Source organism: Perna viridis, chromosome 8 (assembly GCF_037379345.1).
Source record: "Perna viridis isolate PV_CMFRI_1.1 ecotype Kerala chromosome 8, ASM3737934v1, whole genome shotgun sequence".
NCBI lineage: Eukaryota > Metazoa > Mollusca > Bivalvia > Mytilida > Mytilidae > Perna > Perna viridis.
Genome location: NC_142452.1, coordinates 38,216,897 through 38,230,523, shown reverse-complemented (window position 1 = coordinate 38,230,523; position 13,627 = coordinate 38,216,897). Strand labels below are relative to the sequence as shown.

The following is a 13,627-nucleotide window of genomic DNA, read 5'->3' as shown; positions in this document are numbered from 1 at the left end:
ATTGACAAGGGTAGCTATGGTTACGAGAACTAACGAAATCGGATTTATTCAAAGCCAAAATCCAATACATCTTAAATGTTAAGATGACAGCAGTTAACAGACATAGGACCAGAAAAATCAGTAATCAACGACACAATAAACTATAATATAGAGATTGTGTGAAAAGGAACGGACATCAAAAATACGCGTTCAACTGACGCACAAGAAGAAAAAACAACCGGAAAAAAGAACACTATGAAAACATCCAGCTTGAGGGAGATTACGACATATAGGCGGGAATATTCTATTTCATTTTTTCCCCATGATTTCGGTTCAGAACAAAATCAAATGAAGAATAATCCAGTCCTAAAAATATAATCCACAATGAGAAAAATTTCTGAAAAATTCGGCCCTTAACATGAAGAATGCCAACAATTGTTGTGTCTATGTTTAAGATCCTTCACCCAAGGACTTCCTAGGTTAAACACTAACAATCTACTGAAACTCTTTGACATGAAAAAAAACTTCAATGTCATCATGCTCATGAGTTTTTATTCCATTCGAATATAAAAAGAAGCAATGAGTTACAACATGCAAGCCTTTATGAATACGTAATTCAATGCAAATTCCAATAATTCGGCCAAAGCAAGTTAAAATCAAATTATTACAAATTGGCCAGGTTCATTAAAACTATATAAAATAACCAATCCAATACTCAGATAAAAAAAGAAACATGATGGAATATACATATTTTTTTTCAAAACTCTCCAGGTTTATGATTGTCTAGAAGAACTACGTGTAAATCACATATTCCTAGTATTTAGTACATCAGATCCATTACAAACGTTCTTTTAACATATCGACAACAGAAATGACTCTAAAACCTCGAAATTGTTAAGAATGTTTGTCCAGAAGGGCTTTATGAAAATCGACAAAACAGGTTCGGAATCCAACACAAAGCGGAACGTTACATGTCCCACACTGCTGTCGCACCCGAACTCTTTCTCCTGACGGTGCACGGACATTGTTTTTAAGGCACTGTACACATATTTTCTTCCTTTTACTGAACGTATCAACTACAGCATGCCCGAGATTGGCAAGCTGTTGTGTTTGTTCTCTTTTCTTAGCTCTCTGTTGCACATCAGTCGCATAGCAAGATAATACAAATGGATCAAACCCTGAAAGATAAAATAATGTGGCGTCAATCCTTGTTCACGACTGTTGAAGAGTCAATAATACATCGGTTGATTCAATAAACATATAAGATATATGAAAAGTGCACTGGTATATATGTAATGGTTTCCCTCGAGCCATTAGTTATTACGTTTCTTGGTCTCGGTATTTCAAGACAACGCTTAAATAGCAAATTTTCATAACTCCATAATCTTTCAAATTGTTTCATTAATACAAAACTATCCATCATATCAATATTGCATATTTTGTTTTGCTGTTTTATGGAGTGACCTTTCATCCGCAACATTTGAATTAAAATCACAGGAAGATCTAAATCCAAAAGTAATAGTATACAAGAACACGAAAACCCAAACTATCGAAATAGGAAGTCACATCCATTACGAAATCGTTCTACCATGTACAATACAAAAGAAGCCTCAGTGTTTTGGGGACTTTAAAAGATTTTTTACTTGTTGAAGTCCGGTAGTTTCAAAGCATCACAATTTGTAATTTGTGAATTAGAACACTAAGCAGTGGTTCAAGTTTCGAAACAAAATTGTGGTAAAAAGTTGCAATAGCCCTTCATAATGTAAGCCTCCGTTCACATTTTTTCAAAGCTGAGAATGTTTGAAGTTTTCGCGTCTCCTATCTACGTACGAGATTAAACTATCATCGTTACCTTTTGTATCATTAAATAGAGGTTAAGCAAAATTATAATTAGGTACTAGAAGTATTTCAATAGAATAAATGACATAGTATTCATGCTTTAGGTACAGAATTATTTTTTTCTTGCGTAAACTACCCCTTGTAAGATATTTGAGGTTCAAGTGATGTCGATATCATTCTAAAATGAATGCCACTGGAAGAAAGATTACATGGAACCATTGCTGAGTTTCAATAATTCTTAGCAAAATATTTAAAAATCACTTCCAGCATGACTCTTAGGTGATTCTTGTGACCACTGATCATATAATTAAAACTAGATCTAACTTGAAATTTACTGGATATCCTAATAGCAGATGTGACGACAACGATTGGAAAATTAAACAGATCCTGCTTTATACAAGTCCAACACACTGAACCGGATTTATAGACCACCGAGAGAACCCAATACTTACAAACATAAATAAAGTAAACAAATAAATATAAATACAAGTAAAGAAGATAGCAATCTATGTATTTCAATATTGAACGTATAGAAAAGTCAAGAAAATGAATTCCTTAATCTTTCAGAATCCACACTTGTTTTAATAAAAACACAGTTTTTATTAACAATATTTATTGGAGATTATGATAACATATACACACTGTACAAAAATTTTTGACACATTATTTATCGGTCTTCATTCTATTGTAAAAGAGAATCGTGGTAGATTGAGAAACAATTACGTTTCCCAACACATAATGCAACTCCGCATTTCGAGCATTGGTGCCTTATTCTAACTTTAAGTCCAAATCTAGATCGAGTATTGCGACTAGCACACACAACACACGCTCGAAGTCTTTGCCCTTGAGTGTCGACAATTCTGTGACCATATAAGGAAAGAGCTTGGAGACAGTAAGCTCGATTATCCTTGGAACAACGAGTACTCTCCCCGAGATATTGCATGTCTGAAAATATAGACAAAAGGAACATTTCAATCCTTGTGAAGAAAAAACTAAAATACGTAACTGCCCAAATAAAAAAAAAAGATGAATCCAAATACTCAATTTGTTTCGTATTAATGACTACTTCAACGTTTCAAATGATATCTGATTTGCAATCTGGATCTAATAAGGACTGATGGTGAGCGGTGAAACAATCTCTATATCCAATACACAAAGCTACTCGGCATTTAGAACACTGATGGCGAATTCGTATACAATGGCCCCGATGCGATCGAACGTTACGCTCGGCACACACAACACAGGGTTTTAGCCGTTTTTCTTCTGTATCAATTATCGTATGACCCTGAATAGATAAAATTCTCAAAGCATCATCCTTTGTTGTCATTAAACGTGGGTTGATGTAGATTTTGGGTACCAAATCTGGAAAAAATAAAAACGGATCCATGACAAGTTTTGATGACTTAATCAAACGTCTTGACAACAAAGAATGATGAAATAATACAATAATCTTTCTCAAAAGTCTATATAACGTTTGCAACATGCGCAACTGGTAGTAAGACTGTTCTTTGACATTCAGACGAGGACATCTTGTCCAAAAATAACCAAAACCTCAACTTATTGACTGATTAAAAATCGCTAAGTGATACTTATAGAAACAGTCTCTTTGACGAACACATAATGGAATATTGCACCCAAGACAACGATGACGAACTCTGATTTTCTGCCCTGACAAAGAACGGATATTGTTCATGTTACAAAGTTTGCATATTCGAACTTTTTTGTCATCAGTATCGACAACAATATGTCCACGATTTTGCCAAGATTGTAAATTTTCCAATCTTTCTTTGTAATCTGGGGAAAATCCATCCGTGTCTGAAAGGAAAAATTGAGAGGATCGTAAACATTTGATTTAAACAGACGACCATTTTCATCAACATGACAACAAAATACACATGATCATCCATTCATACAGTTAAAAACGTTCATATGGTTTTCGGTCCGAAATGTTCGCCAGTCGACCGTAACCTAAATGGACTCACTTAAATTACTTCATGTCAACTGACGGTTCAGCACTTTTTGTGCTAAACAGCAATTGGTGATAATGGTAAAAACAATCTCTCTGTCCCATACAGAGAGGTACGTCACAAGCCAGACAACGATGGCGAACTTTGACCTTCTGTCCAGAACTTGATCGAATATTTTGCATGCTACAGAGTTTACAGGGACGAACTTTCCTTCCCTCGGTGTCGCCGCCATTGTGTCCAAGACTCCTCCAAAATTGTATATTAGCAAGCCTGTTATCTATATCTGATGGGACAGCAATCATCCCTGAAAGGTAAAACGTACCAACTTCAAATTACCAAGAAAACGTCTAAAATCAAGTTACATATTTTGAACTGAAGTATTCTAAATTGGGCGAAGTATTCCAAGATAATCGACAAAGTCTAAAAAGATATCTAGGAAAATATAGTCGTACTATCAGCACATGTCAAATGTTTGCAAATAGCCATTACTCAAAAGAAAGCTGACCTTGTTAGATCCTTCGCGTCCTTGAAACACCTACTACCATGCAATACATGCTTGCCTTTCGGCAAAGCCATATAAATCTTCGCACGCCTGATACCTACACACTTTGACAAGACTGTAGAGCAACATTTACACTGAATTTCAACAAGAAGTTAAACGTAACATCGTGCTAAGATAGCCCCTTGTAACCAAATTCTGTCAAATTAAGTCATAGGACAGACAGGAAGTAGATAAGCAATGATCTGTAAAGGCGACGCAAAGTAAAAAAAGTCATCATGCAAAAGCAATATACCTTATATCTAAGAATTCCCTCCAGTAGAAGCTGATAAATCTGTTACAGAAAAGTGAAACAAAAAGATGAACGGATTAGGCTATAGCAATATATGTCCGAATCTAATGAGTGGGGTAAAACTACTTGATGCATTATGGGTATGGAAATGTTTCTGTTGTTATCTCCTTATGAATGGGGAAGTTTTCATGGTATCTTATGGATTATTAAATTATTTTTGCATCTAGAGGTATGGCTTCATAAGATTATGAATCGGACAGGTTAATCGATGCAATTTTCCATCATTGATCATTTGACAAGACCCATAGGACAGTTGGAAAAATCCTAACAATCCTCCTCCCGGCTCAAACCCAAGAAATCAACACGTGGCTTGGTAAATGACGTTAACAATAAACCTATAATATCTGGTTAAATAATCATATCAAGAGAAAAAAAAAACAAACTAATTTTATTTATAACCGATATATCCCCAATACAAATTGTACAGACATTTATACATATACATTTCATTTTTTTTTTTTCAAATGACTGTTCAAAAGCAGTAATACCATTCGTTATGTCTATCCTGAACCCTCAAATATTTTCTCCAATACCGACCAATGGAAAAGATTAAAGCAGTCTCTATTTTTTGTACAAAGCGGTATATCACAAAGCCCACATTTATTTCTTGTGTAGGTTTTACGCCCTGTCTTAGAACGGACAGAATTTATAGAGCAATAAACACAAGGAGTAACTTTCCGACCCTCTGTCGGTGTGATACAATGGCCTAAAGATTTCAGTTTTTCCCATGATGCACTATCGATTCGTTGTCCCGTATATGGATAAAATGGCAGAGTCCCCATACTTTGGCCAGATTGGTCTGAAACAAAGAAAACAAAAAGGTATCAACACTGTAAACAGAAATGTTTTCTCTGTTTTGACTTAGCGAGCTCAACTTGGTAAAATCAGATGAAAACAAACAGTAAAAGAGGCAGATGAAAGTCGGGTCTGGAACCGTACGATAAAATGGGACATGTAGTTACAAAGGTAAATATTTCACATTACCAATAGCGTCACCAATTTAAAAATGCAGTCAATACTTCTGAGAATATTATTAAGATAACTGTAAACGTATCAATTTTCACGGTTGTTAATGTTCGCGGATTCTGTCAAATGAGCATATTCGCGGGTATGATCTTTCGCGGTTTCACATATGATTAACGTTTTATAGGGTAAAAAATAAATTTCGCGGGTCCTTATTTTATTCCTTATCTGTCCACCGCAAAAATAGAGAAAATTAGTAGCCCGCAAAAATTAATAAGTTTGCAATAGTAAATTTAGCTTTATTGAAGTTGTCTTGTGTAACAAATAAGTTACGTAAAACCCTTACTATTAATAATACTGAGCGGAAGTGGCTGCTGAACGCCGAAAGAATCCATTATACTACTAAGCAACACTACTCAGAATTCTCAATGAAAATGATCCATAATTATTCCACAAAGTACTTATCACAACAAAAATGAAACTATTGTACCGAAACTGAAGTCAATTTTAAAAAAATAATTCCATTCGATTAATTCTTTAACATATGGATGAGGAGCACTAAAAAGCAGACGACTTCCTGCTCTCAGCGTATTATTGTGATTTAAGATAATGGTCGTTGAACAATGTCTGAACATTATATTTGCAAGATATGAGTATGGTTTTCATCTAGGTTCGTAGTATTTACATTGTAGTAAATAATGTAAAACAACCATCACAACCATCATGCGTGAACTTGAGAGTTATAATGTCAATTTTTCAGAAGTGATATTGAACTATGATCAAACAAGAGCCGACAGACCTATTCTCCCCTCATTGCATAGAAAAAATGCCCCCTCCCCCCACCCCTCGATTAATCGTTCTATCACAGAAAGTAAAATATTTTGAAGCGTCATACTCTTAAAATAACATTTGTGCATAAGACAGTTTCATTGATAAAATTGTAGTCTTTACTCTATGAAGAACCACTTCGTAAGCTTTAGTATTGGAGTTTGAACTCTCACCCATTCTCGTGAATTCACATGATCAAGTAACAAGACTTACAAGCCATATTTGTATCAACCCGTCTTCTAGCTTATCAGTCAAGTATTTCTTACATATACAAAATTTTAAAAGTGATGACCGTTCGTAAAGTGTAAAAATATCAATCAGATCACAATAAGCAACTACAAAAGACTAATTATACAGCTTAAGCATGCTTAGACTGAATTTACTATCAACTTCCAAATAAGTTAATCTTTCTGTAAATCAGTTCCAAATGTATTTATGTTGTCTAATAAAGGCTTGTGATGTAGGTAAAAACATGGCCTGTTTTTTGTGCACAAGGCAACATCACATAGCAAACACCTGTTCCGAGTATAAACTTTCCATCCGGCTTTAGATTTGATATTATTTTTCAGACAATAAACACAAGCCTTAGCCTTTCCATCCGGGTTATTCACTAACACGTGACCCATTGCTCCAAGAGTAGAAACGGATGAACAAACTAATAAATCTCTATGGCTATGGCATCGTTTGTCGGCATATTCTGAAAGGGAAAACGATAGTTAAACTGAATAATGCTTTTATTATTAACTAACCAACACTATTTATACAATCATAAACGACGGTAAGAACTGTCAAATGTCAGAAAAAATCTTCAAAAAACTATCATATACTTTTTTTTTCAATATGCTTTTTTATTAGCAAAAAGTTCCTTTTCTCAAGACAAGTTTGAAGACTCTGCGTGTTGAAGAAGAGTGGTATGATAGATCAAGAAACAGTCTCGGTGTTTGGTACACAATGGAACGTCACAACCAGCACATTTATATCGTGTATACACACGCCATCCAGACTTCGTTTTTACTTTACACATAGAGCAAAGAATACAAGGTCTTAGTTTTCTCTCAAACGTGGGAACAATGAAATGACCAACTGATTGTAACTGCTGGAGGGATATTGGTTTGTTTCCTTTGAATGTGAAAAAATCGCTAGATTTTGCAGTCTCTATAGTTCGTGGATCTGAAAATGGAAAACAGATCCAATGTCAACATTTTACAAACTAACTCAGCTTAATCATAAAACTTGCAAGATGTGTTTAATGTTATTTTAACGAGTTTCTTACACGTATAGGTTTCTACACTAGCTATTATATATAATAATTGCATGTCAATGACAAACTTCCATGTATAGCAGTTATTTTCTACGAAGGTACAATCGGGTCTTCACGACTTAAGTAAAAATAAAACCCTTTCCCGCCATTTCAGTCCCGCCTTTATATGTCAACTCCTTGCTATTTGACCATTATTCATTCAACATATAGACAATCATTTTGCCTTCATCTTTTTACAAGTCTATGATACAGTTTATATGCCAACTCAAGTTAATATGATGTAACCTCAACCTTTTTCATTGAGCACCCAATAACAGGGACCACATCACTGAGATTCAGGAGAGGATAGGGTGATGCAATAAGTATATTCTTGTGCAGGATCTTGGGTACAAGTATCAACAGATGATCGACCATCCGACCTAAACGAAGGAATGGTGCATGCTTCAGACTTGATAGACCGATTCCTTCGTCCATCAACGATTTGTATCGGGTTACCAGATTCCTCGATGTACTTATGAAAATCAACAAAGCAAGTTCGCATGGTCTTGCACAAAGCAACTCCACAAGCCTGACATTGGAAATATGACGTCACAGCATGTCCGCTGTAAGTCTTCACATTTTTATGATAGCAATAAACGCATTTTCTTAATCGTTTTTCTTCAGTATACACAAGTCTGTGCTGTGCTTGAGGATTTTCGTCAGTTCTTTTATTCCTGGAAACGTCTGAAAGAAAGAAGCACTTTTCTCATATCTGCGCAACTTTAAAAAATATCATTCATTGCACATACAAGACAGCAAAGTAGCTAACACTAGTATCTGAAGAAATAGTTCCGTACTTTTAACTGAATACTAGCCATGTCTAGCTATACAACTTTCTTTCATATAGATAGGACAACACAGTAGTTCAAAACAAATGCAGTCGATCAGTTAGAATGAGTTCCCTACACCATGAAATCAAGTCACGTGGCAGTTACCTAACACCTCAATTGTGTTCTCGGAACAAGCGCTGATACTTCGCCTTCAATATCTGTTTGGTCGTCGACCTGTCGTGTACAAAAGTCATTACTTCGCTACCAAGAAGCTCATGGAACAAGGCAAAACAGTTAGATTCACCCCTGCACAAGTACACGTTACACATCTGGCATTTGTAATACGACTTTTTGACCTCCTTACTTTTGGTGGTTTTATTGCCAACAACAGAGCACATTATACAGTATCTGTTGACGACGTCACGAGTACATAAATGTTGCATTGAAACCGACAGGTTGGTTGGGTCAACTGAAAGTAAAAACGAATTCGGTAAACAAATTATTCCTGAATAACAACGAAATACTCCATCGATTCCAGAAAAAAAAATAATGCAAGTATTTAGTTGATACAATGCTAGCACCATGATATACCGATACCAGAAAGAAGCACAACAAACATACGTATCTAAAGGGGCAAATTCAACATGACCATGATGTTTCTAATATATACCCCAATCTCGTTCCATACAGTAAAATAGGAAAGTACCACAAAACAGGCTGTCGATATCGAACAACAAGCAAACTCAGTTCCACCTAAATAAAGCCACAAAACAAATTTGAAGTGGATCAATCAGTGGAAGCAAAGATAATTGAGATGAAACTCAAGCAATGATAATGAAGATGGAATTCGAACAGGTTGACGGGGTGATTCCAATCTACTATCTGATAGTCGAGTGGGAATATATAAATCAGATTGACGAAGTAACACAGCGACAATATTTGTTTTAAAACATCAAACTCTATGCATCGAGTCCAGAGAGCGATTTATCCTAAATTTCGAATGCAGGAGTATCATTTAGATCTACACTGACAATGTTCTCATTAAATTTTGGACTAAGTGTACTGGAGAAGATCTGATCACACGAAGATTCCAACGACAACAAAATTTAAGTGTTTATACCAAGGCATCAAATGTTCAAAGTGCTAGTAGTTATAGTAATTTTATTCAACTATATACTTTAAATATGCGTTCAATACGCGTCCAATGAGAAAGTAAATCAGAATGTACAGGTCTTATCTATCATACTGTTACTATGTTTATAATTACGGAGAATACAATGACAGGCATCAAAGATATTATATTGTCATTCGGTGGGATTTTTAGTAGTTTTACTGCACCATTCATTGTATTTTGATGCTAATGTTTGCCGCAACTCTCTACGACTTCCATGCATCGTAACAGCGGTTTCTCCCATCAGAAGATGGAAATTTCTGAAGCAGTTCGAATCACCTTTACACAAGAAAACGTTACAAGCTGTACATTTATAATACGTCTTCCTAGCATCTCCACATTTAGTTTTATTGCCAAAAACTGAACACATCAGACAGGCCTTGTTGCTACCAGTGTCGTCACGGACAAACACGTGTTGGTTTGTAAAAAATAGACTACCTCTATTGTCGGAGACCTCTGAAAGGATAAACGATAGAAATAAACTTGGAATTTCACACATTTTAAGCCCAAACCATACAATATTCTATCGCTTTCAAAATGAATCGATACTACGAACTCGAAACAACTTCAAAGACTCAAATCTACTTAAACTATTAAATGCTTTGCGGGGCGCACTTTGATACGACCGCACATGTTGAACGCTGAACAGTTAGTGCAAGTATGGACACTATACTAACTTAATACAGCTTTGAAGTTAGATCTCTAATAGATATTTGACACAGGATAAGCATTTGACCAGAATCAAAGTGGTATTTTTTTGTCTCCTTATTCTTAACTGATTCAAGTTAAACCCCCAAAAAATTCAATCTAAATTTACTTTGGGAGTATAGCACTTATGGTACAATTTAAGTGATTCATTCCCCTACACTAGCAAAATGGATACGAAAGGCAACTGCTTCGCTACCGAGAAACTCATGAAACAGTGCAAAACAGAAGTACATGCACGTTCACATCTGGCATTAATAATACTTTTTGACCTCCTATCATTGGTTTTAAAGCCAACAGCAGCACATACAGTATCTGTATAGCGACGTAACGAGTATATAAATGTTGAGAATTGGGTCAACTGAAAGAAATAATGAAATTCAGAATTCGGTAAACAAATAATTCCTGGATAAAATGAAATGGTCCACTGAATCCATATAAGATAATGCAAACATTTTAGGAATAGCTTTGATATAATACTATCATCACAATACACACGTAGCAGAAAGAAGCGTAACATACATATATATATCGAAACCAGTAAAGGGGCAAGTTAAACATGTACATGAAATTGCACGCGTTGTCGTGCTAGATATACCCTCTCCCCATATCTCGTTCCATACAGTAAAATAGGAAAGTACCATGAAACAGGTAGTTGATATCGAACAGCAATCAAATTCACTTCCATCTATATAAATCCACATAAATTTGAAGTCAACCAGTGGAAGCGAAGATAATTGAGATGAAATTCGAACGGGCTGACTGGATTATTCCAAACGATTCAAGTTACAACAATTTAAAATTCTGATAGATTCCGTTTTATTCAACTATATACTTTTAAAGATGCGTTCAACAAGAGTCAATTGAAAAAATATTATCAGAAATTCGTAACAACTTCAATAATACTATTTTCTCGATCATTGAGAATACAATGACAGGCATCCAAGATATTATATTGTCATTCGGTGGGGTTTTTATAAGTTTTACTGCACCATTCATCATATTTTGAAGCTAATGTTTGCCGCAATTCTCTACGACTTCCATGCAACGTAACGGCGGTTTCTCCCATCAGAAGATGGAAATTTCTGAAGCAGTTCGAATCACCTTTACACAAGAAAACGTTACAAGCTGTACATTTATAATACGTCTTCCTAGCTTCTCCACATTTAGTTTTGTTGCCAAAAACTGAACACATCAGACAGGCCTTGTTGCTACCAGTGTCATCACGGACAAACACGTGTTGGTTTGTAAAACATAGACTCGTGTCGGAGGCCTCTGAAAGGATAAACGATAGAAATCAACTCGGAATTTCATACATTTTTAGACCAACCATACAATATTCTATCGCTTTCAAAATGAATCGGTACTAACGAACTGGAAACTATCATAAAAAACTTGTAATAGACGCATATAGCAGTTAAATGTTACACTTCGGAAACAACATCCGGGTACTAGTAATTAGTCTCGCACTCTCCCCGAGCTACTTTCAAACAAACAAAAACAGAGGATATACCGAATTACTCATGGAGAAACCGCTATTCGCAAATGGTGAAAACTTAATCATGTGTTATTCTGGAAGTCGGCCCATTTCAGATTTGGACTACGAGTCCGTTTTAGATATTGATGAAATAACTGATAACAATTTCTAGAGCCGCTGCTACACAACGCAACATCGCAAGCTCTACATCGATAATACGATCGGACTGAATAGCCCCTGTCGGTCTTACACCCCGTAAGTTTACAATACAGACAAGTCAAAGCCCGACCACCTTGATTGTGTACGAGTCTATGAAGTGGTATTAAATCGAGGGTAGGTTCTAATCGCCTGTTCTCTTGTGAATGAGGAACTGTATTCCTCGTACACGAATCTGTATGATTGGGTTCTTCCTTTTTTAATTCTTCCCTTGGAAAGATTCCTGAAAGGACAATGAAGACCAAATTAACCATATTTAGAATGGTATGAGCTATTATCACAGAAGAAAACAAAGACGTCACATTTAGGGAAACAACCACTGAAACAAGCTACAAGTTTTTATCCGGTTAATGAAAGGGTAACATAGAAACACCAAGTGGGTCACATTAAACGACCTCTTGACTTACAGGAAATAGTCGTTGAGATTTATAACTAACTTTATTACTAAGGGAGATGTAGGTCTTGCACAAGAAACATATCAAATCATTTTGCCGTGTTTGAACATTTCGTCGTGATATTGTACGAAACAATCACGAACTTGTGGTCTACAGAGGCACACATCGCACGTGTCACATTTGTAATAAGTTTTTGTTGGTAGCCCAGTAGCAGTTCGAATGTTATTCTTTTTACACAAAGCACACGGTTTGTTACTAGATGAGGTTAGAGGAATCAAATTATGCGATCCTGGTTGGGCTTTCGACATATATTGAACTTGATATCCAGAACTGTTGCTATTCCAATGTACACCATCAGAACTATGCCACACAGCAACGGGACCCCACCCTGAAAAGGACAAATATAATTGAATAGCCGATCGTTTGCAATGCAGTCAATTACAGACAACAACGAAACCAAAGACCATTATCTTCAAACAACAATCCACTTACTTCAAATCAAGTATCAGTCTTCCTAAAAATCAGACAGAAGGTGCTTCATGCACGTCAAACCCCCCCCCCCCCCCCCCCCCCCAAAAAAAAAAAAAAAATGTATGATTCTCTAAAAAGTGCAGACTTAACTACAGAAATGTTTATCGTTAGGTGAAATTATAGCATATGTTGACTGAAAAAACATTATTTGTTTGGTGGGTTTTTCCACATCATGAATCACTTTGCCATTGGCAGTGTCTGAATTTTACGTGGACTGGTACTTAAAGTGGACATGTATATCGATCTGCGGTGGTGAAAACAAACTCATCATGTATTACAAGACTTGATTGGAGGCTTCCGATGTACCAAACCTTTGTCAGCTATATAATGCTACACGTCAACTCAGCAGTAATTTACAACCATATAGTACTCAAACAATCTTCTGGGGAGGAAATATATTCAATACGTACAGTATCAGCAGTCAACTATCAGTCATTCGTTCAACATGCTCTGCTTCGACCAATTCCTCTTTCAAAAATACTTTCCGTTTATATAAAAGTAATAATAGGTAACTATGAAACAATAACGCAACTACATCGAAATATTTTACAGACCAACAAAAACTGTCGTCCGCGAGACGCTCCTTAGGAGTAAGCAATAACAATATTATACTAACAGCCCTATGAAGTATCAGC

The 13,627-nt window shown here is 35.8% G+C and overlaps 1 protein-coding gene across 30 annotated transcripts in view; it reads right to left on the bottom strand.

Annotated features, from left to right (window-relative positions):
• LOC148610408 (uncharacterized) overlaps positions 1-13,627 on the bottom strand; it is a 64,479-nt gene that overhangs the window by 32,008 nt on the left and 18,844 nt on the right. Inside the window, exons 5-6 of one of the 30 annotated variants that reach the window (XM_088543071.1) lie at positions 7,980-8,411; positions 7,462-7,597 (exon numbers count right to left, since the gene is read on the bottom strand). The exons of 15 other annotated variants lie outside the window; for them this stretch is intronic. In XM_088543071.1, the coding sequence (XP_088399197.1) occupies positions 8,014-8,411 (398 nt within the window). In that variant the 3' untranslated portion in view covers positions 7,462-7,597; positions 7,980-8,013. 14 more of the 30 variants (XM_088543093.1, XM_088543094.1, XM_088543088.1 and 11 more) reach the window with 14 other exon arrangements.